A 24,746-nucleotide genomic window follows, 5' to 3' on the forward strand; every position below is an offset into this window, starting at 1 on the left:
CAGGTTATAATCCAACAGATTTATTTGGAAGCACTAGCTTCCAAATAAACCTGTTGGACGAAAGCCTGATACTGTGTGATTTTTAACTTTGTCCGCCCCAGTCCAACACGGGCTCCTCCACATCAATATCCGATGTGACAGTTCCACAGTTTGCTGTTACACCCGAAGGCATTCGAATGCAACATTTATTCGGAGGTCTGTATCAAACGAACAATTCAATAATCCCGGATGACAGATGAAAATTATCGTAATGCCGTTTATCTCCAGAATTATCCAAAAGTAATTTTCTGTTTTTGACGCCTTGTCATCCCACTTTGCCTTTCAATGAACCAGGCATTCAGGATTCTAAAAACAACGACATCGTTTAAGAACGGTTTCTCTGCTGGGAATGACATATAATTTGAGAATATCACTAAAAAAATGAAGGTTATGTAGTTGTTAAGCCTGTGTCAGCCCTTCCAACGTGTTTTCGACTGTACTTGGTAACCCTGCAAACCAGTCAAGTTTTTATGCCTGTCCAGCAACCTTTTGAAATTTCATTTATGACCTTGCACCATTCTTTCAATTTTTACATTCCAGATTTTGTCAACTGCCCGTTGAAAATAAATTACTAATTTCCTTGCCAGGTCCTTTGCAAATAATATAATTGTATGATCTCGGATTGTCTGCTGAATACACGGAAGTTAGTTTTACCGTCATTATGTCATCAACACTAAACACCGTTCAGAATTTTGAATACCTGTTAGGCCCTTGTTGGACCGTCATTTCTCTCGGGGGAATGAACGCATCTCCCCTGTTATCATATAATCCCTATAGTGTGGAAACAGGCCATCTGGACCAACATGTCCACACTGACCCTTCGAAGACAAACTAACCCAGACCAATTCCCCAACTTTACCATTCTACATTTCCCTCGAGTAATGCACCTAACCTAAACACCTCCTATCATTCCTGCTCGAAGCATAGTTAACGTTCCTGACACCTTTTTCATATTTCAAACATCCTTATCAGAATGAAGTGCTCATAAATTTACTGTACACTCTAGCTGAAACTTAAATAATGTTGAGTAAACGTTTACCTTGCCTTCCTATCTTTTGTGTTCTTTTACAAGGCCAAATATCCCACTCGAATTTTTAAGCCCTTCTTTCGACCGAGAACCTAGCAATCTCGGAACGGAACCTCCTCCATTCGCTGCTGCTTCGAACTAGCAGCATTTACATCTGAGGATGGGTCACTCAACCTGAAACTTTAACTCTGATTTTTCTCCACAGATGCTGCCAGATCTGCTGAGCTTTCCAGCAATTTTTGGTTTTGTTTCTGATTCACGGCATCCGCAGTTTTTTTTTGGCTTTTACTTAACATTTGTGTCTTGCAGTTTCATAGTTTTTATTTCCGACAAGATGCATCGTTTAAAGGTTAATTGCATCGATTATGCGTCTTCTACCTTATTTAGTCTGACCTTGTTCTCCTGATGCCAATTACCATTCTCCACACAATTTAGTACATTGTAATGTCTTGCGATCTGCGAAATTCCGCAAAAAATGTATATCCCTGTCATGATTTTCTTTTAAAGTCTTAAATCCTATGGTTCAATATCAATTCCAGCGGTTACACTTGCATTGAAAGCACCTATGAAGAAACAAACAAATTTTAGATCAGCACTGCCTTGTGCTGTGATCCTTTAATGAAAAAGGCACCCTAGTTTCCTGTCAAATCCTTATTATTGTATTGTCTGAATAAATCACTATGTATTAAATCATCATACGCAAGTTGTATGTTCATATACACTGCAGTGCCTTTATTGCTTAAACAATTTATTCAGACAAAATTTACCTTTTAAAAATCATTACTGGCAGTCTCTTGTCAGGTTATGTTTCACTAATTAGGAATTATTATTCCGCTCGATAATGGGGTGATGTTGCTTCAGTGAGACTTTTCTTAGATCAACCCTGCCCTCTTTCCACTTTCCCCTTTTGAATGCGAGTGTAAAATTTGCAATACTCCAGTTATCTAAGGTTTTGTTCACACATTAAGTAAGGAACACTTTGTTAGCCTAGGAATTAGAGCGTTGCTTTACATAACCAGATTCTCGTCGTGGCAATTGAAAGCCTGATCGTCCGATTTGTTTACCACAGGTCCACTGATTACACATGCAAGGAATGCTTCAGGGTATGACAACTGTTCTCCAATTTTCTTAAATCCCCCATCATCCTCCTTTGTGTCTTCTATTTGTACTTTTGGCTTGGCTTTCAATACAACTGATCCCTTTTTTTCTTTTCACAACTAACATTCGTGTCTGTTTACATATCTATTACCAATTAATTACGTTCTTCACTGCATTTGCCTTTTCCTCTGGGAGGCATTGATATATTAGTGTAATCGCTAGACTATGCAGGGACCGTTGTCGTTCTGGGAACTATGGTTCAAAGCCTTGGCAGATGGTGGAATTTAAATGAAAAAAAACCTAAAATTAAGATCCTGGTGATTATAGTGAATCCATTGTTGACTAATGAAAAAAAACAATCTGGTTCAGTACTGTCCTTTTGGGAGGGAACCTGCCATGCTTACCTGATCTGATCTGCATATGATTCCGGACCCAAAGCAATGTAGTTGACCCTTATCCTCACTCTAGGTCATTAGAAATGGGCAATAAATGCTGGCTTAATTAGAGATGCCCACATCCCATGAGAGAATTAAAAAAAAACACGCACTACGTTTTCCATTTTGTCCTCCTGCCATTTCTGTTATTAACATAACAAAAGAACAGAACTTCCAGCTTCTTTTCCATTTTGAAGGTGTCATAGTCGACTCTTTAACTCTGTTTTTCTGGTATTTTTATGCAACGTTTTGTTTTCACTTCAATAAACGTTGTTTGTTGTTTTTGTATTGCAAGGCAATACTGGAGTAATGAAAGGACGAAACAGGGCATTTCGTTATTTTTAAAAAAATGAACATTGTATTCCTCTGTCATTTTTCTGTCTGCTGTTATGGCAGTATTTGAAAGCAAGTATAAATTAGATCGCTGAATATCACAACACTCAGTATCACAAGACCTAATTTACAGTCCATGGCACATCTACTTGCAACTGAAAACTATTTTTGATAAAACAACTAATGTCTTTTAGATGCCAGGTTGAATGACGAAATAGCTTATATATTGACAACTTAGGCACTTTTCAGAAACTGTAACGATTTTCCAAAAAAAGTGTAATTTGGGAAGATTAACCAGAATGCAATAAACATGATTTTAAATTATATTTATTACACATAGGTGATAAGCTTTGATATTTTGAACAGTTAGCATCAAAGATTTTTTTTTAAAATCCCGAGGACGATCTCAGCCTTGAATATGTTTAAAGATCCAGCCTTGACAGCAATTTACAAATTCCATAGATCCATTTCCTTGTGACAAAATTTCACCCCCTTCTCTGTCTTAAATGGGCGTCCCCTTTCTCTGAGATTATGCCTTCTGATCCGAAAAAGGCAAAGTTCTTTTCGAAGGGGATGACGGATACTGAAGTTGACCATCTCCACTTGCAGGAAGAACGGACAAATATTCAGGTATGCCCTGGCAAGTAACATTCGAGCCATTTCCAACATCAGTGAAATTAACTATCACCTCTAGGCAATTAGTGGTTTTTCCTTCTCTATGGTAATCACTGCTGGTAACCCTTGACCAGAAACAGAATTGAATTAGCTCTAAAAATATCAAGATTTCAAGAAAAGGTCGAGGCGAGACATATTGCTGCGAGTAAATCAACTTTCAGCTCTCCAAAGCTGTCCACAAGTGAAATATTACCCACTTGACTGTATTCGATGTTTGACACAGTCAAGTACAAAGTAATCCTTTTATTTGCACCACATTCACAAATATGCAATCCCACCACCGTCAATGTTCAGCAGCAGCAATGTGTACACTCCAGAAGATTCACTGGAGGAATTTTCCAGAGCTCCTTTGACAATCTGATCAAAACTTACGACCACCATCATACAGAAGGACACACAAAGAGTTATATGGGTAAACCACGAGTTGTACGTACCATTCCCAGTGACTCACCATACAGACTTGGAAATGTATTGCCTTTCCTTCATTGTTGGTGCGTCAAAATTCTGAAACACGCTTCATAACTGCATTATGGGTCTTCCTACAACAAATATGTAGTAGCCATTCAAGAAAACAATTTAGATCAGAGTGGTGCTGGAAAAGCACAGCAGGTCAGGCAGCATCAGAGGAGCAGGAAAATCGATGATTTGGCCCTATTCCTGATGAAGGGCTTTTTGCCCAAAACGTCGATTGCTCCTTGAACACTGAATGACCAGCTGTGCTTTTCCAGCACCACTCTGACCTGCTGTGCTTTTCCAGCACTACTCTGACCTAAACTCTGGTTTCCAACATCTGCAGTCCTCATTTTTGCCTAGGAAAGCAATTTAGCCTCACCTTCTCAGAGCAACTAGGAATTGACAATATATCGCGGCTTAGGCATCGATCTCCACATTCTATGAATTAACAATAAATAATAATTCGCATCTGCATTCAGAATTGTATCATTTTACAGCATCAATAACGGCGAAATTTCACATTATAGAATGCCATCTCCATCACCGACCAAATTTTTTCTATTACTATAGTTTGCATAATTTCATCAATTGTTTTGGATATTCATATTATCATTTTCTCTCCTACTCTAATAGTTTAAAATCTCAGATTTTGGCATTCACACTGATTACTTTGGCCTGGTTAACTTAATTTATGATGAAGGCGATGGTTTCCAGACATTCCTGGAACCGTTGAAATACTTTAAGATAGTTAGTGAAGCAATGTTATGTCTATGCCACGTGCCATGGTAATTATCTTTCGATTGTCTTTTGGTTGGAGTAAAATAGATACCTTCTTGTTCCTCCTGAATGGTTCTTCCAGTGTGTAAACAATGTGCAGTCGCAGTTGTTGTCATCATCTGAGCACTGTACTTATACAGAATTTTTAAAAGTTTCGGTCAGGATTATCATTGTTGTGGCCTTTTGCTTTGAATGGTACCACTTACCTTGCTTTTTTTATTGCTGCCTGTTTCGATGTTGTTGATTTTTTTCACAAATGTCATACAATATACCCATCTGAGATTTCACCATATTATGGGAATTTCTGTTTATTCTTCTCATGAATGAATATGCTTATTTATATCCATTGCTTAATTCTGTGGCCCATAACATAAGAAGGAGAAAGTGAGGATTGCAGGAGCCGGAGAATCAGAGCAAAAATGTGTGCCACTGGAAAAGCACAGCAGGTGAGGCAGTATCGGAGAAGCAGAAGAGTTGATGTTTCGGACATAAGCCCCTCATCAGGAATATGGAGGAGTAAGGGGAGGTGAAATATAATAGGGACCTGGAGCTGGGGGTAAGTTAGGTGAAAAGGCAATAGGTGGATGTATGTGCGAAGTAACTGATAGGTCATTGGGAAAGAAGATGGACACACAGTGCAGGTCAAGAGATCGGTGTCAAACTGGAGGGTTAGATCTGAAATGAAGTGGGGGGAGGGAGATTTGGAAACTTGCGAAGTTGATATTGATGCTGTGTGGCTGTAGGGTCTTGAGCTGGAAAATGGGAGGTTTTTCCTCCAGTTGATGGGTGGCTTTGACTTGTCAGTGGAGGAACTCCAGAACTTGCCTGTCCTTGGTTGATGGGAGGCGGACTTTAGATTAGTTTCCCTACAGTGTGGAAACTTTGGCCCAACAAGTCCACACTGACCCTCCGAAGAGTAACCCGCACAGGCCCACTAAGGCATCTAACGCTATGGGCAATTTAGCATGGCCAATTTACCTGACCTGTATATCTTTGGACTATGGGAGGAAACCGGAGCACCCGGAGGAAACCCACACAGATATGGGGAGAATGTGCAAACTTCACACAGACAGTCGCCCAAGGTTGGAATTGAACCTGGCTCCCTGGCACTGTGAGGCAGCAGTGCTAATCACTGAGCCACCATGCTGCCCCAAAGGACTTAAAGCAATTGGCCAAAGGGCACTGGGGATGTTTGGCATGTGCATCCCAGAGATGTTCCCTGAAGCGCTCTGTGAATTGGCATTCTGCCTCCCAGATGTCGAAGACATTACCCCTGCATTTACCATGGCCACCTAATGCACACACATTTGGACTATATGAGGAAACTGGACCACCCAGGGGAAATGCCCAGGAAAGCCAATGTTCAATCTGTGATACACAGGCAAATCTGCATATAGATACAGGAAGGGATATAGCGAGGAGTGGCAGTTAGGGGAGATGCGGTGTGTGTGTGTGTGGGGGGGGCGGTGTTTAGATGGCCATTACCAGTACTTGCGCAGTTGTTGGAGGCTGCACTGTGATGGGAGCAGGCAGTGGATTTGCAGTGGTTATGGGGTGTTGGGGCGACGCCCATGGAGGGGGCCAAGGCTCCCAATGACTCTGGTAGGGTGGGACACACCCTGTAAAGTGGCTGACTGGTTGGGAGCGCCAATTCCTGGAAGACGAGAGGTGGGGGCCTGGACCTGGGACAGCCGCAAGGAATCAAGGTCAAGGCCCAGAGACAGCGGCTTTGGCCATGCTTGGTCGCTGTTATCGCCAGCTCTACAAACGTACCAGGAGAGGAGGAAGAAACAGAAAGAGATCTGGGGGATGGAAGTGTAAGGTTGGAGTCTGGGGGCCACAGGAGGGGAGACGGGGAGAGGTTGGTTTGTCAGAAAGAGGAACAGGGTCTGGGTAGAGAGACCTGGGCAGGGAGAAGAGAGATAGATAGAGAGAGAGAGAGAGATGGGAGTGGGTGAGAGACCTGGGCTGAGATGGGGTGAGGCCAGGGGTCGCTCCCCACGGTGTGGGATTTTTGAATCCCACTGTACAGATATTACCCACTTCAAGCTGGGCAGCCCCCAGCCAGTAAGGTGCTGTTCCATCACAATCTGCAGTCCTCATTGGGTGCAAGGGGATTAGGAATTATTCAAACAGCAGATTGCAATCTCTGCACCAAGCAATAAAAGAAAACAACAAAAGAGACCAGCTCTAAAAGTGGGAAGTTGGATCATCCGGACAATGATGACCAGCCTCTCAGAAAACCTTCAAGATATTAGTGAAATATATCAAGGAAATCTGCTGCCATAAATAATTAGCTCAAGAGTCTCAACGTGGACAAAGCTGCCCTTCAGGAAACAAGGCTGGCAGAAGCAAGCTCACTGTAAGAGAATGACGTCATGTTTTACTGGCTGGGGAAGTGCTCTGATGAGCCCAGAGAGCACAGGGTCGGCTTTGCATAAAGAAGAGCCTGGCGAACATAATAGAACGAGGCAGCAATAGCTCAGAGTGACTCATGACTCTTCATCTCAACACCTACTGCAGGCCCAGTCACTTTTGTCAATGTGTATGCCTCGACATTGTCCTCCACGTCAGATGCAAAAGATGAGTTCTATGACAATCTTGCACCCTTCATGAGCAGCATCCCCAGGAAGGAGCAACTTGTTCTTCTGGGAGACTTCAATGCCAGAGTGGATGCAGACCACAACTCGTGGCCCTGTTGCCTTGGGCATTTTGGTGTGGGCAAAATGAATGAGAATGAACAGCGACTGCTCGAGTTGTGCACTCACCATGATTTGTACATTACCAACTCCTACTTCCAGACAAAGCCTCAGCAAAGGTTTCCTGGAGACTCCCATTTTCAAAGCATTAGCACCAACTCGATCTGATCCTGGTCAGGCTCACCACCATCAAATTCATTCTCCACATACCCTCTTACCGCAGTGCAGACTATAACACAGACCACTCGTTAGTGTCTTGCAAAATCAGGCTGCAACCTAAAAGATCCTATCACACTGAGCAACAGGGAAACCCTCTCTTCAACATCAGCGAAATGAACCTTATGCAACAGTTCTGAGAGGCTTTTGGGAAAGAACTAAGCACTTTGTGACATGAAGACCCCATCACAGAGATTTGCAAAACCTTGCAGGATACCATGCACCACACATCCCCAGATATCATTGGGAAGAATACCTGCAAGACACACTACTAGTGGAGGCTATGGCAACCATGATGACCCCCTGTTGCAAAGCCAAGGCTGTCCCCTAGCTGAGTACAAGTAGTCAGCTAGGAGGAAGAACTTGCAGATTCTAAGGCTGCCAGGAACAACGGTCAGCAGCCTGGCAGGCATTGTGCTAATGAGAATTGGGCACAGCTAACAGAGGAAATTCAGGTGGCCACTATAAATGAGAACATTAGTGGAATGTACAAAGGCATCAAGAAGGCACTTGGACCAACCCAAAGAAGGACGGCCCCCCTCAAATCCTTTACTGGGGAATAATCACAAAGGCCAGAAGATGGAGAGGTGGGTTGAACACTACTCTGATCTCTACTCCAAAGAGCATACCATGTCCGCTTCAGCACTTGATGCCATCACGTGCTTGCCAACCATGGATGAGCTAGCTGCAGAGCAATAAGTAGAAGGGCTCAGCAAGGCCATTAACAGCCTAGCCTCAGGTAAGGCCTTGGGTAACGATGGCATTCCTCCTGATCTGATCAAGTTCTGCAAGATTAGCTTATTGTTCTGATTGCATGAAGTCCTCTGCAAGTGCTGGCAAGAAGGAGCTGTACCGCAGGACATGAGGGATGCCAAGGTCACTGCCAGGTACAAGGGCAAGCATGAGAGTAACAACTGCAACAACTACCGAGGCATGTGTCTCCACAACTCTGTTAGCAAAGCCTTTGCTCCAATCATCTTGACTCACCTGCAGAAACTGGTAGAACGTATATACCCAGAGTCACAGTGTGGCGTCTGAGTTAAAAGGTCAACAGTAGACGTGATCTTCATCCTTCGCCAACTGCATAAGTACAGAGAACAGAATATGCCCTTGCAAGTCACTTTCAACGACCTCACCAAAGTGTTCAACCTGGTCAGCAGAAACGGCCTTTTCAAGGTTCTTCTGAACATCAGCTGCCCACTGAATCTGCTGAGCATTATAGAACTCTTCCACAGTAAAATGAAGGAGACACTGTAGTTCAACGATAGCTCTTCTGAGTTCTTTGACATCCACAGTGGCGTCAAATAAGGCTGCTTCCTTGCTCCCACACTCCTTGTTTTTTTTTTTTTGCAATGCTCCAGATTACCAGAGATGTCGAAAATTGCTGTCGAAGTTTTCTGATATTTTGTTCTGCTCTCTGATGGCCTCTCTTTTTTGACCTTCTAACTTTTTGTTCTGACAATTGATGATTTCATTTCTTTTTTCTTCAGCCTCAAACAACATGAGCTGTCTTCACTTTGCCAACATTAGGGACATAGGAAGCAAAGGAATATGTGGAGGCGTTTCAGATCCTCGTGCCTATGCAGATTCTGTTAAAGATCATGGCTAACCTATTGTCTACCGCCGTTCCCTGCCTTTGCCACACTTCCCTTAATAACTGTTTAACAAACATGTATTTCTGAGATTTAAAATTAGCAAATGGTCTGGAGTCAACTGTCGTTCAATGAAGACAGCGCTCTAAACCTTTTGTGCACAGACATAGTTCATATGATTTCTCTTTCTGGTCATAATGTTAGACTATGCCTCTGGTTCTAGAATGCCCAACCAGTGGAAACAGTTTATATTTACCTAACCAGTTTTTCCCATTACTATTTGGAACAAAAAAAGGAATCGATCATAGCATCTTTAACCTTCTAAGTTCCAGAGAAATCAGGCTTAATTTGTATAATCTCTCCTCCTGGCATAGCCCCTGAAGTCTAAGTATTATTCTTGTAAACATTGTAAAGCACTTGGAAAGCACAAAGTGATGCTTTGCTGTTACTACACTTTGAGAGAAGTCTATAGTAATCATCTTATTTCTGTAGCTAAACCTGTGAGTTGTGATTCTTTCATGGGATCAAGCATTCACAGCCCTGGCTTCATAGATTCTACACTTTTTTGAGTTTTTTTAAGGTTGTGCCTGTCATGTAAAAGCCTTTTGTGTCTGGATAGCCCCCTACTGCTCTGATCTCTTGAATTTGTAGCTTGCCCTTAACTTAGTGTCTTTTATTCTCAGAAATCCTGTAAATTAGTTACTGCGATATAATTCACTCTGATGCCATAAACAGTACTGCGTCACATTTCTTTCTCGCTGGTCTACCGTGATCTACTGATGTCACGGTCTCATCGTAATTTATGCAATTTTAATTAGCATATTAATTTCATACCATCCTTCATTCAAGTCTTTTATAAAGATTACGAGTACTTGATGTCGAAGCATTGTTCAGTGTAGCACCTGGTAACCCAACCTCAAGATGACACATTTTACCAAATGCTCTGTTTCCTGTAAAACCTGCTAGAGTAATCAAGAATACTTCAAAAATAAAATCTAAACCAGTCAATTCTATCACTTAGAAAGAGAAGACCAGCAAATGTAATTGAACCACGTATCTATTCCAATCTAGGTTACACTCCGGTCTGACATAAAATACACTACTGTTCCTTCATTGTCACTTGGTGAATGCTAGAAATCTCCACAACCAGTGTTGATACAATGGGCTGCAGCATTAAATACAGACGATTGCTCGCCACCTTCTCAATGGCAATTCCAGATGCACAAGCCAGTGATGCTAATTCACCTTGCAATGTAGAGTTAAGGCAAGTCTAAATATCCTGCTTCCCTCTCAATAATAATGGATTCGAGCATTTTCTGATATAAGTTTAGGCTAAATAGGCAACAACATATATTTGATGCTTACATTTTTTCTCGAAACCTAATGTTGTGTTTGTTACTCTCTAATTTGGACCATTTCCAAATCACAGATGTTCTCACTGGCTTTGGCCAGAGCAGGGAACCCATTAACAGGGATCTTTCTATAAATTACCTAGTTTTTCTCAAGGCCACAGTTATTTACTTCTGATTAGGCCGCCATTCTGCTAGATGAATAACTGATGGCGACTGATTGCAAACCTCTCCTGACAAATTGCTTACAGGTGAAAATGCGTTGGGGAGCCATCCTAACGTGAGCTTTCCTGTAGAATTCTCACTTTTTACAAAGTGTCCTCCACATGGCTGATAAGATTCTGCTCTTTGTGTCTAAGACTTCACGTCATTGGAATGTCTCTGTATACATTTGGTGCATAACTGTCCTGGCAAATTGTAAGAACGAGCTAAAGGAAATCTCACTATCTGTAAATAAAACTAAACCGCTTTAGTTGTTAACATTCATGTATTCATTTACGTGATGTTTGCATTGTTTTCAGGTCCTGACCATAGTGCTCATCACTTCACAACCTTAAAAGTGTGATTGTGAACCGTCTTGTTGAAACATTATTGTCTGTGCAGGACTATAAAATAAGAATATCAGATTTTGACTCACAAATGCTGAATGAGTAGTTAGAATGTGAAGTGACTTTCAGTGGAACTTTTAGCTGTTAGTGTTCCCATGTGTGCACTTCCTTGGTTTTCTCATGTGACCCAGGTCGTGAATATGGATGCTACTGTTGACAAAATATTGAGAATAAGAAATTTTCTGAAAACCTCGGCAGGTCTGTCAGATCTTTGGAGAGAAAGCAGAGTTAAAGTTTTTGGTTCAGTGATCCTTCTTCAAAACTGATTGTAGCTTGGAAAAGATTGGTACATGTGCAGAGAGGGGCAGCAAGCAGATATTAGATGGAAATGGAGCCCAGAGGTGGTGGGGGGTGGGGAGTGGGGGGGGGGGGGGGAGTAGAGAGAGAGAGAGAGAGAGAGAAAGAGAAAACAGTTGGACAGATAAAGCAGTGGATATATGTCAGTTTAGGAGAATTAATAGCTGCAAATTGGGACCATTAAGAGTTGATATTGGCTTGTTAGTGGTAGAAATCCATATGATGTCAAAGCCTGGTATGTGGACGGTGGATTAAGGAAATCGGAGAAGGTGCCCAGCTCTAAAGGTATCGAACTCTAAACAGAACCCATCAGATTGCAAGGTTCCAAAGCAGAAAATGAGATGTCATTCATCCAGATTGCATTGAGCTTCATTGGAGCACTATAACAAGCCCAATAAAGAGATGTTGTCCGGGGAACTCGATGATGTGGTGAAATGGCAAACATTTTTACCTGCTATTGGTGAAAGGGGAGCTCAAAGTAATTTTGCAGACAAAACATATGCATTGTGCAAAGTGATGCCCACCCAATATGCACTTTGTTTCCCCACTATTTAGTACACCACATTGTGAGCAACGAATACAGTGGACCAGATTGAGTGAAGTGCAGATAAATCGCTGGAAGGTAGTCTGAAGTCCTGCGTAGTGGGGAGGGTGGAATAAAAGGGATTATGCAATCGTTATGAAGGTGTAACTAAGGATGTGTGGTAATTTTGGGAGTCGAATATTTCTCCTTATTCATCTCACCGTGATTTGTCATTGTTGTTCTGCATTATATTTCATCTGCCATGTTTCTGTGCATTTTAAGTGTTTCTATGTCCCTAAAAAATCTATTACACTCCTGTGCATTTCTGTTTTACTTCAAAGTTTGAAAACTTCAAAATTAAGCCATTGTACACAAGTCTAGGGTATTAAAATATAACAAAATATTAATGGGCATACTACAAATTTCTGAGAGCATTCAATTCACTTTGTTTTTTTAAAAAGAAAACTGCTTGTCAGTCTTTATTTTTGGTCCCTTATCACTTCATGTAATCAAGTATTATTCTGCTTTCATCTTGGTGGTTTCAATATTGATAACATGTGTTTTATTTAGTACTTCATCAGAGTTAATATTAAATGCCCATATATCTAACATTTTACAAGTTATCTTAGAGGATGAGAACATGGAATTGAAATATTAATGCATGTTGCTGATGTGAAGGTGTAATTGAAAATAACCCTTAAGACAGTGGTGAGAAATATTTTCTTCACATTAACTCGTAAAATGAAGTGCTATATTTTACTGAAGTTAGTCAGACTATTTTGATTGCACACTCATATATGCTACACTGGATAAGGTGCAAATAATTTCGCAACAGTCTTGCTTTAAAAGGAATTGCTGCAGTTATTGGTTGAGACTGTTCGTGTCGCTGTCTACCAATAAGGATCCAGGACGCTGCGAGAGATCGACCCCTCCTGCCCCACCTTCGCCACTCGGAAAAGAAAGAAGAGCCAGACGGTGCTTGCGTCTCTACTGTGCAGCCATGTTCAGAGAAGCTGCACCCTTTCAATCGCTGTATTTCTCAATTCAACATTAGTCGCTCACAATACATTGAAATAACTGTTGGAATCGGAGCAAATTAAGGTATATTTCAGATTTTTAAAATACTCTTGGGATAACAAAATGGCGAATACACCGACGAGCGAAGCGCTTTTTATTTTCTTGTTCAGTGCCTGCTATCTGGTTTCGGGGCAAATCCGTTATTCAATTCCGGAGGAGATGGAGCACGGAGCCTTTGTTGGGAATATCGCTGAGGATTTAAGGCTAAACATTTGGGAATTATCGGCTCGCAGGTTTCGGCTGGTCTCCGATTACATAAGGCAATTTATAGAGATAAATTTGGAAAACGGCAATTTATTTATTAATAAAAGAATAGACAGAGAACAGCTTTGTGGGCAAAATCCCACCTGCACCCTTGCTTTTCAAATAGCGCTCAATGACCCCATGGAAATGCATCCTGTCGCAGTGGAGATAATCGACGAAAATGATAATTCGCCCAGTTTTGAGAAGGCAGAATACTCGTTGCAGATCAGCGAGTTAATTGCAGCAGGAGCGCGTTTCCCCCTCGAGAGCGCGCACGATCCAGATGTGGGCACAAATACAATCAGCACTTACCAGATCAGTTCAAATGCGCATTTCGCTGTCAGAGTGCAGTCGATGAGAGATGGGAGTAAAAATGCAGAGCTGCTATTAGAGAAGCCATTAGATCGTGAGCAGCAGCAGACATTTCACCTTGCACTGACGGCCATTGATGGTGGGGTTCCTCATAGATCTGGCACAGTACAGATTATCATTACTGTGGTAGATGCTAACGATAACCCACCAATATTCGACCAAGAAATCTACAGGGCAAAAGTACCAGAAAACGCCGAAAAAGGTACGTTGGTCATAAAACTTGAAGCTGCTGATTTGGACGAAGGCACTAACGCTGAACTGACATATTCTTTCACTAATCATGTTAATAAAAGGATTCGCGCGTTGTTCCACTTGCACCCGAAATCTGGCGAAATCAGCGTTCAAGGTAAATTGGATTTTGAAGAATCGCCTGGTTATGATCTTGACATACAAGCTGTCGATAATGCTCCGCCTGGATTGTCTGGCCGTTGCAAAGTTGTAGTTGATATAATTGATATTAATGATAACGCGCCCGAATTAGACGTGACTTTGGTGTTAAGTGCCGTACGGGAAGACACTCCTCCGAGGACTGTGATAGCAGTGATAAGTGTAACGGATCACGACTCCAGCGAATACGGCAACGTTCAGTGCCAGATTCAAGAAAGTATTCCGTTTAAGCTCGAAAATCCTGTGGCGAACACTTACACGTTGATTACAAGTGACGTTCTCGATCGGGAAACGGTACCAATCTATAACATCACCATTTCAGCCTGGGACGGAGGTTCACCTCCTCTAGCTACAAGCAAAATCTTTACAGTTTCGGTAACCGATGTAAATGACAACGCACCGAGGTTTACACAATCCTCATATAACGTCTATCTGATGGAGAACAACACTCCAGGCACTTCTATATTTGCTGTAACTGCGCTAGACGTTGATTTGGGTAGAAATGGAGAAATATCCTACTCTATTCTGGAGAGTAAAGGGCAAGAACATTTGGCGTCTGTTTACGTTACGATTAATTCCAAATCTGGGAACATATATCCGCTGCGCTCCTTTGATTACGAGGAACTGAAGCACTTCAAGATCCAAATTAAAGCTCAAGATGCTGGATCGCCACCACTGAGCAGCACTGCCAATGTCACTGTGATAATTTTAGATCAAAATGATAATGCTCCGGTTTTTACTTCTCCTTTGACGTGGAACGATTCAGCCATAGTGGAGATTTCGCCTCAGTCAATAATTCCAGGTTACTTGGTCACCAAGGTTCAGGCAACAGATGCTGATTCTGGCCAGAACGCACGGCTTTCCTACCAATTATTGGAGGCTACTGATTACAAGTTGTTTACTGTAGGCCTTCTTACTGGCGAAATTAGAGCAACATTGCACGCAAACGGCAAAGACATGACAACGGAAAAACTGGTCATCTGCGTGAAGGACAATGGACAGCCGAGCCTCTCCAGTACGGCCACAATCGTATTTTCAATTTTGCCTAATATTACAGAGAAACCTTTGGATAGAACTGACAAACCTTTGCCGTTGGAGTACTTACCTTATCTAAATCATTATTTGATCATCATTTTAGGATCGACTTCCTTTCTGTTTCTTATAACAATTATTCTTCTAGTCATTTTCAAGTTGAAGCAAGACAGAAGTGTCAATGAAAACGACAACTCGACTGCATGTTGTCACAAACGTAGGAATTCGGCAGATGTCGGTAATCGGGGATACGCAACAAACGAGCCAATTAACTATACTGTGCCTTGTCAGACTGAAGGGTATCGTTACACAGTGTGTTTATCACCTGAATCATCGAAAAGTGATTTTTTATTTCTAAAACCCTGTCATCCTACTTTGCCTTTGAACAGCATGGGTAGTCAGCAAACCGGGACAAGAAAATAATTTAGAAGCAAATGCCACGCTGAAAATAAAAGAAAAATGGCATCGATGAAAAGCTACTGCTATTTAGTGTGACAGTCGGTAAGAGTTTTGTATTTTCTCTTGTCCCAATAATTATTTTTTGTTTTGCTCAGTAAAAAAAGACTGATCTTCGTACGCGTCCTGTCAACGTTCGCATGAATTCTCAAAATGTTTGTTGCAAATTTCGTATTGATAACGCACACATCATTGTATTTCCCTGCCATTTACACTTTTGGAGAGTGGCATAACATGTACAAAAAGCTGATTTTAATGGGAAATATAATTGTACAGCCTGAATAAATTAATCGTTTACGTTTAATGTCACAAAAATCTATTTTTCTGGCTCCAGGTTTCGTGAGTATAATGACTGTTTGGATGCATACATGAGACCATTCATGCTTTTCCAATAATAAATATGTGGATCTAAAAATGATTAAGAATTTGTGAAAATAAATTATACTTCCATCAGATTTCATATTACACAGAGAAAATATAAAATCCGTCTCTGATGTGCTGAACATTTTTTGGAAACACTGATTTGGTGATCACATATTTCAATTATTTCACATTTAGTTGCTAAGTGAGGCTTACACATCCAAACTAGTTTTCTGTTCTTTTTGAACATATTTCAGGTGCCCTTGTGAAAATTACTCTGTAATCCCTTTCCAGGTATTGGAAGTTACTCAATTCTGGAAGTTCGCCCCTCACAAAAAAAAATCCTCAATTCACCTGTCGATGCCTGCTGATGATTTACATTTCTGTCAGCTCAAAACGATCTCTGCTATTTACATTAGCAAAATTCTTCAATGCGTTGGGCGAATTTATAAATCGTCTTTAACCTTTTTTTTCTCTAAGGATAGCGAGAAGCAGTCTTTTCTGATTTCTTCATGCAACTAAAATCCGTCAACTTGTTACCTACCTAGTAAATCTTCTTTGGATGCAAAACATTGTCAACCTTCTGAAACAGTGACGCCTAGTATTGGCCACAGTACTCCAGCTGAATTAATATATACGTAGCTTCTATTTTGCTTATTCATTCATTCATGAGATGTGGGTGTCGCTGACTCGCCAACATTCACTAGCTTATTCCCCAGCACTCTTGATGGTGATGAGTTGTCTTCCTGAGATAATACAGCCCAGTCATGATACTCCCAGAAGGGAGTATCTTTCGGGAATTTAACCTCGAGACACCGAAGGCAAAGTCCAAGTCAGAATGGGGTATAGCTTAGACGGGAGTTTCAGATGACCGTGTGCCCATGTATGTACTACCCTAGCCCTTCCAGATGGCAGTGGTTGTGGGTTCAAAAATTGGTGCCTCAGGAGCGTTGACGAATTTCTCCTGTGTTTTTACTGATAGTGAACATACACAAAAATTTTGGTAGCTTTAAAATATAAAGAGATTAAAAAAAAACATATTGTATATTTATTGCGTTCACATTCATAATGAAGGACTTATGCCCGAAATGTCGACTGCCCTGTTTCTGGGATGCTGCCAGACCGAATGTGGTTTTCCTGCGCCACACTTTTTTGACTGCAATCGCCAGCATCTGCAGTCCTCACTTTCTCCCAGTATTGTGAAATGGTGCTTGTGTCCTGACCTGTAAACTATAACATTTCTGTTAGTATACCATTCCCACCAGATATTATTTCAATACTTGTCCAAATGCATTATTTGTCCCACATGTAGTTATGACTTTCAATTACTTTATATCCTCTTATGCACCATGTAATCGCCACAGATCTAAATATGCTCTTAGTAGCATTAAAAATACAATAAGCAACAGCAGATGCTGGAGATCTGAAGCAAAAACAGCAATTGCCTGTGAAATGCAGACTTCTGGCAGCATCCGTGGAGAGAAAACAGGGTTACCTTTTCGAATCCAGTCACTCTTCATCATTTCTGACAGCGTTACCAGTAACGCACTTTGTGACTATGACCGATGTGTCCTATCAATTCTCATGTAACACGAACATTCTGAGAGGTTTGGCATGTTGTGCAAGATAAGTGATACCAATATTTTTGCTCTGTTGCATTATTTATTGCGTGTAGCTCACACAATTAAACATTTACGCACATAAATAATCCAATCATTTGCAATTTTGGCTAATTTCTTTGTTTCCATATAACTGCAATTTCCAACTCCAAATACTCATTCCTTCTGTGACGATACAGTCACTGTAAAAATGATGATTTTGGCTTTGACTTTTTTTTTCTGTAGAGAGGTTGTAAAGGCAGAGGTGCTGAACAGCTGGGGTTTAACGGTTTAATAATGGAAGGGGAGTGGCCAGTTCTCCCAGTTCAGGTTTTATCCTCTTTCTTAGTTGTTACAGTCATAAGACGTTTTCAGTCCAGAAGAGTTGTAAGCTTCAGCAAGGGGTTCCTGACAGACTTTCACTGAAATCTCTCTCCGCATGTAATTCCCTCCTTCCTGCAAGAATCTATGTTTGACTTTATCTTTCTGTCAAGGGGTATATCTATGTGATGTCACTGTATTGGAACAGTTAATTAGTAATAGTTACTGTATCGGGTCAGTTAAGGTTTCCAATAGTTAAGGTATTCTAAATTAAAATTTTCTTTGTTTATGTTTTAACTGTAGTGTTTAAATAAATTGTGTATTGCTTAAAGCCGAGTTGTATCACACCTGGAACACCAACTTCACATCTACGTTTAAATAAAGATAAAGTTAGAGTCTAGGCTACTTGCTTGAAATGTTTTGAGGGGGTCTGGCCTGGTCAATAAGAGATTGGCTGCTTTGTCGGGATGATTCTACAATTCCAATTTGGGTTTAGGGCTGTTGGACTGATTGATGATGAGTGATTGGTGTTAGTGTCTTTTGTTTCGAGTGTTGAATTCGGTTGGTTTGTGCAGTAACTAAGACTCGTTATGTCACTAAGTGTTTTCTGGGATGGAGGAAGTGATTATCGGCATTTTACAAAGAATGAGTAAGATAAAGTTGTTGAATTGGCAGACAAGCTGGAGTTGGGGTTTCCTTTAGGTGAGGTAATTGCAGCAATTGTTTGACACTGAAATTTGCTGGCAATGCCATCGGAACCTATGAAAATGGGTAGAATATAATTGCAGATGAAGCAGCTTGAACGTGAAAAGAAACTGCAACAGTTTGAATTACCCGTTAAAAGGAGAGGAAAGAAAAAGCAGAAATAAAAGAAAAGAACATAATCGCCATGGCAGAATAAATAGAAAAGGAGGAATGCCCTAGCAGAAAGGAGAAAGATAGATATTTTGGACTTTTGAAGTTGGCAATTAGACAGAAAAGTTAACTTAAAAAGATGGAGGTGAAGGCAAAAGCAAAGGCAGGCATAGTTAGGAGGATAGTATTGATGAGCAAACCCATCGTAGCCAAAGGACTGGTATGCATCTGTTTAAAGAGTCAAGATTAGAATGGTGCTGGAAAAAGGCTTTTGCCAGAAACATCGGTTTTCCTGCTCCTTGGATGCTGCCTAACCCGCTGTGCTTTTCCAACACAACTCTAATCTTGACTCTAATCGCCAGCATCTGCAGTACCTACCTCTGCCTACTTGTTTAAATATATCTAAACATTGCTTGAATTTGATGAGAAAGAAGTAGAAGTAATAGAGAAGTAGTAGAAGCCTTTTCTTTACCTTATTTGAGAAAGTGGCTAAACAAATGAAGTGAACAATGACCATGTGGGTTTTGGCAATCCAAACAAAGTTGCTAAGTAGAGCTGGTGTGGTATTTGCATCACTAATCTGAGGAGGTATGGAGGGAATATGAGAAGATGAAAAATGCCATCTTAATGCATAAGAGCTGGGGCCAGAAGCCTACAGAAAACATTTCATGCATCTAAGGAGGGACCCTGGTCAAACATGCATTCAGTTTGAAAGGATCAAACAAATTAATTTTGATTGGTGGGTAAGGGGCATTTAAAAGATCAAAGAGATGACGCGCTGACGAGAGAGGATTATTTTTGAGGAGTTCAAAAATTCACTTCCTGAGATTCTGAGAACTCATAGTCAAGAGCTAAGGATTAAAACAGCAAAATTTGAAGCAGAAATGGCTGACTGATGTGTGTTGTTTCATAAAAAGAAGTTTGACTTCCGAAACCAATTGCAACCTGTGAGAAATGGAAACTGGAGAAAAGAGAAGTAGTCAGGTGATAATGGAAAAGTAGGTCTCATTGACGATAATAAAGATAGCTTACTGGAAGGTAAAAGGAAACCAATGATGAGGAAAGAAAAGTTAAAAGGCTCAGGTATTTTCACCGCAATAAAGTGGGCCACATGAAGTCATAGTGTTGGTAATTTAGAAAAAGCACTGTTATGACAGATATAGAAAACATGATAAGCACAGTGGAGGCGAAAAAAAGTTGCACCACAAGGTGCTATCTGGCTGGAGGTTGGGTGAGAAGAAAGTACCAGATCTTAAACCATTTACTTGTGCAGGCAGGGTTTACTCACATAGGCAGGAACATGTCACAATATAAAGAGATACTGGATCATGTTAATCATTGATGTTGAGTGATGAGGAGTCATGTAACTCAGAAGAACTATTGCCAGAAAAAAAAGTGGTAGTACATTGAATTCACAGTGACAGAAGAAATTCTCCATTATGTCGAATGAAGTTGGAGTGTACAGTGAAAAGTAGAGAAATGGTGATGGGAGATATCGTTGGATCGTGAGCCAGAGTGCTGCCTTATGTCGTTGAAAAGCCAGTGGAAAATCAGGGAACAGAGGCATTACAGGAAGTATATTCTGGGATTTTTCCTGACTGTGATGACAAGTTCACAAAGCCACCAGTTGAAACTGGAGGATAAATCGAAGAATGCAGATAAGGAAGCTGAAGTCGAATTGTCAGAGACCATGTTTGTTCACATGGCTGACACAAAACAAGAACAGATGGATGACAATGTGGGTAGTTTTAGTTCAGAGAAATTAACTGAGCTACAATAGAAAGATGAAACACTGGAGTATTGTAATGAAAAGCGAACATAGAAGGAGAATTACCACATGTTACTATCTTAAAAATGATGCTTTGATGATGAAATGGAAACCATCATATATTTAGGCAAATGAAACATGGTCAGGAGTTCATCAAACTGTATTACCAGTTGGCTATAAAAAAGGACATACTGCGGGTAGCACATGAATTACCAGTAGGAGGTTATTTATGGTTAAGAAAAATTCAAGCCAAATGTATAACATTTAACTTGGCCTGAAAAGCATAAGGATATAATTGAATTTTGCCAGACATGTTATTATACATATCAGATAATTGAAACCCCTCAAGATGCAATAAAACGAGCACGTTTAATACCAATTCTGGCATTAGAGGAACCATTTACAAGGATTGAATGGGACTCCTACCTAAAGCATGAAGTGGGAATTAGAGTTTGTTAACAATAATGGACATGACCATTAGACTTCCAGAAACGATTCCATTACGCAAATTACAGCTAAAATGATTGCAGCAGAGTTACTAAAATTTTTAGCTAGATATGGATTACTCACGAAGATAAAAGCAGAGGGTCCGAAGAATCTAGGGGTTAACTATTTAACAGTAGAAAGGGAGTGACCAGTTCTCCCAGTTCAGGTTTTGTTTCTACTTTTGTTTAGCTGTAGCCATCATTAGATGTTTTCAGTTCAAAAGAGTTGCAAACTTCAGTAAAGATTTCCTGACTTTCTCTGAAATCTCTCTCTCTAGATGTTATTCCCTCCAGCCTGTAGGAATCTGTGTTTGAATTTACCTTTTACCCAAGGGATATGTTTATTGGAATAGTTAATAAGTAATAGTCATGGCATCGGTTCAGTTAAGTTTTCCAATAGTTAAGTACTTCTAAATTCCACTTTCTTTTACTTGTGTTTTCACTGCAGTGTTTAAATAAATTATGTTTTTCATAAAGCCGAGTGTTTTGTCTAGTTGCATAACATCTAGAGCACCAACTTCACATCTACGTTAAATATAAGAAGCAATTAAGGTCTATGCTACCTTTTAGCATCATGTCATAACAGTTAGCATCATAACATGTAACATCATTTCAGTGCATGGCGGAAAATACGTTTTTTTCAGTTGGCACCAGAAAATGAAGTTTTTGTTTGGTCAGTGTATATAGAGGAACGTTGGTATATAAATGTTTCCGTCTGAAACTGTTCAGAATTTCTAAAATATATTGTACACCAATTATATTTGGCATGTTCAGGAAAGCATATTTTCTCTGCTTTATTTCAAAAGTCATACAAAACCACTGATTTGTTATTTAATTATGTTATTTTATGTTATATTACCTTGTAGCGCATTTGCAATGTAACAATGGTTCTGGATTAGTGGTGCTGGAAGAGCACAGCTGTTCAGGCAGCATCCAAAGTGCAGCGAAATCGACGTTTCGGGCAAAAGCCCTTCATCAGGAATAAAGGTAGTGAGTCTGAAGCGTGGAGAGATAAGCTAGAGGAGGGTGGGAATGGGGAGAAAGTAGCATAGAGTAAAATGGGTGAGTGGGGGAGGGGATGAAGGAGATAGGTCAGGGAGGAGAGGGTGGAGTGGATAGGTGGAAAAGAAGATAGGCAAGTAGGAACAAGTCATGGGGACGGTGCTGAGCTGGAAGTTTGGAACTAGAGTGAAGTGGGGGAAGGGGAAATGAGGAAACTGTTGAAGTCCACATTGATGCCCTGGGGTTGAAGCGTTCTGAGGCAGAAGATGAGGCATTCTTCCTCCAGGCTTCTGGTGGTGAGGGAGTGGTGGTGAAGGAGACTCAGGACCTCCATGTCCTTGGGGAGGGGGAATTGAAATGTTGGGCCATGGGGTGGTGTGTTTGATTGGTGCGGATGTCCCAGAGATGTTCCCTAAAGCGCTCTGCTAGGAGGCGCCCAGTCTCCTAAATATAGAGGAGACCGCTTCGGGAGCAATGGATACAATAAATGATATTAGTGGATGTGCAAGTAAAACTTTGATGGATGTGGAAGGCTCCTTTAGGGCCTTGGATAGAGGTGAGGGAGCAAGTTTTACAGTTCCTGTGGTGGCAGGGGAAAGTGCCAGGATGGGAGGGTGGGTTGTAGGGTGCGTGGACCTGACCAGGTAGTCATGGAGGGAACGGTCTTTCCGGAAGGGGGAAATGGGTGGGGCGGGAAATATATCCCTGGTGCTAGGGTCTTTTTGGAGGTGGCGGAAATCTTGGCAGATGATTTGGTTTATGCGAAGGTTTGTAGGGTGGAAGGTGAGCACCAGGGGCGTTCTGTCCTTGTTACGGTTTGAGGGGTGGGGTCTGAGGGTGGAGATGCAGGATGTGGACGAGATGTGTTGGAGGGCATCTTTAATCACGTGGGAAGGGAAGTTGCGGTCTCTAAAGAAGGAAGCCATCTGGTGTGTTCTGTGGTGGAACTGGTCCTCCTGGGAGCAGATACGACGGAGGCAGAGGAATTGGGAATATGAGATGGCATTTTTACAAGAAGTAGGGTGGGAAGAGGTGTAATCCAGGTAGCTGTGGGAGTCGGTGGGTTTGTAAAAAATGTTAGTGTCAAGTCGGTCGTCATTAATGGAGATGGAGAGGTCCAGGAAGGGGAGAGAGGTGTCAGAGATGGAAATGGAGAGGCATTTTTCCCTGCCACCGCAGGAACTGTAAAACCTGTGCCCACACCTCCGCCCTCACCTCTATCCAAGGCCCTAAAGGAGCCTTCCACATCCATCAAAGTTTTACCTGCACATCCACTAATATCATTTATTGTATCTGTTGCTCCCGAAGCGGTCTCCTCTACATTGGGGAGACTGGGCGCCTCCTAGCAGAGCACTTTAGGGAACATCTCCGGGATATCCGCACCAATTAACCCCACCACCCCATGGCCCAACATTTCAATTCCCCCTCCCCGAGCACATGGAGGTCTTGGGCCTCCTTCACCGCTGCTCCCTCACCACCAGACACCTGGAGGAAGAACGCCTCATCTTCTGCCTCAGAACACTTCAACCCCAGGGCATCAATGTGGACTTCAACAGTTTCCTCATTTCCCCTTCCCCCACTTCACCCTAGTTCCAAACTTCCAGCTCAGCACTGTCCCCATGACTTGTCCGGACTTGTCCTACCTGCCTATCTTCTTTTCCACCTATCCACTCCACCCTCTCCTCCCTGACCTTACACCTTCATCCCCTCCCCCACTCACCCATTGTACTCTATGCTACTTTCTCCCCACCCCACCCTCCTCTAGCTTATCTCTCCACGCTTCAGGCTCACTGCCTTTATTCCTGATGAAGGCCTTTTGCCCGAAATGTCGATTTCACTGCACTTTGGATGCTGCCTGAACTGCTGTGCTCTTCCAGCACCACTAATCCAGAATCTGGATTCTAGCATCTGCAGTCATTGTTTTTACCCAATGTAACTATTCTGTCTGCTATTTCTAAAAATGCTGTTAAGCAATTATTTCTCTAAACTACGACAACCAACCTATTCCTGTCAATAGTCTGATTAAACGTCGTTGAAATGTTTTCATTTAATTTACATCATTCCTGAAAAAAGATAACTAAACAAATGCACAAAACATTAGCTGTGATCTCACCAACATTCTGTATATTTGAAAGATGAAGTCATTACGCTTACATTCCCTAATAAATGAAAGTATTGTTTTGGCTTTCCAATTACATGCTGAACGAGCATACTGTCCATTTCTGAATAGTACCCTAAGGGACTCATATTCCTTTTTATCTCAGAGTTCTTCAGTCACTCAACATTGAGATACTTAGCTTATTTTTAAATTCTATCTGCCAAAATTAGCAATTTCAATTCTCACGCATTATAGTCTATTTGCTCAATTTAACCCACACAACAAATTTATTCCTAACACTCTCTCACATACTTGAGTCCCCATCAGAGCTTAATTTTCGAATTACCCTTTTGTCAGCAATATGTTTGGCTCCTATACATTCCACTCCTTTATGCAATTTATTTACATTCATTAACAGCTTGAGTTTCGATATCAATCTCTTTGGCTGACCACGCATTGCTCTTTGGAAACGTGCTATTTTTGATACTCTCTGCATCCTTTTAGTCAGCCAGTCCTTTACCTATTCGAATATGTCAGCCCTGACACAATGAACCTCTTTTTTTCTACAAAAA

General features: G+C 41.3%; 1 protein-coding gene across 1 annotated transcript in view; it reads left to right on the forward strand.

Annotated features, from left to right (window-relative positions):
- LOC132823103 (uncharacterized) overlaps window positions 1-24,746 on the forward strand; it is a 110,600-nt gene that overhangs the window by 29,929 nt on the left and 55,925 nt on the right. The window contains 1 exon segment of the mRNA XM_060836642.1: window positions 13,222-15,652. Coding sequence (XP_060692625.1) covers window positions 13,222-15,652 — 2,431 coding nt within the window.

Source organism: Hemiscyllium ocellatum, chromosome 16, assembly GCF_020745735.1.
Source record: "Hemiscyllium ocellatum isolate sHemOce1 chromosome 16, sHemOce1.pat.X.cur, whole genome shotgun sequence".
Lineage (NCBI taxonomy): Eukaryota > Metazoa > Chordata > Chondrichthyes > Orectolobiformes > Hemiscylliidae > Hemiscyllium > Hemiscyllium ocellatum.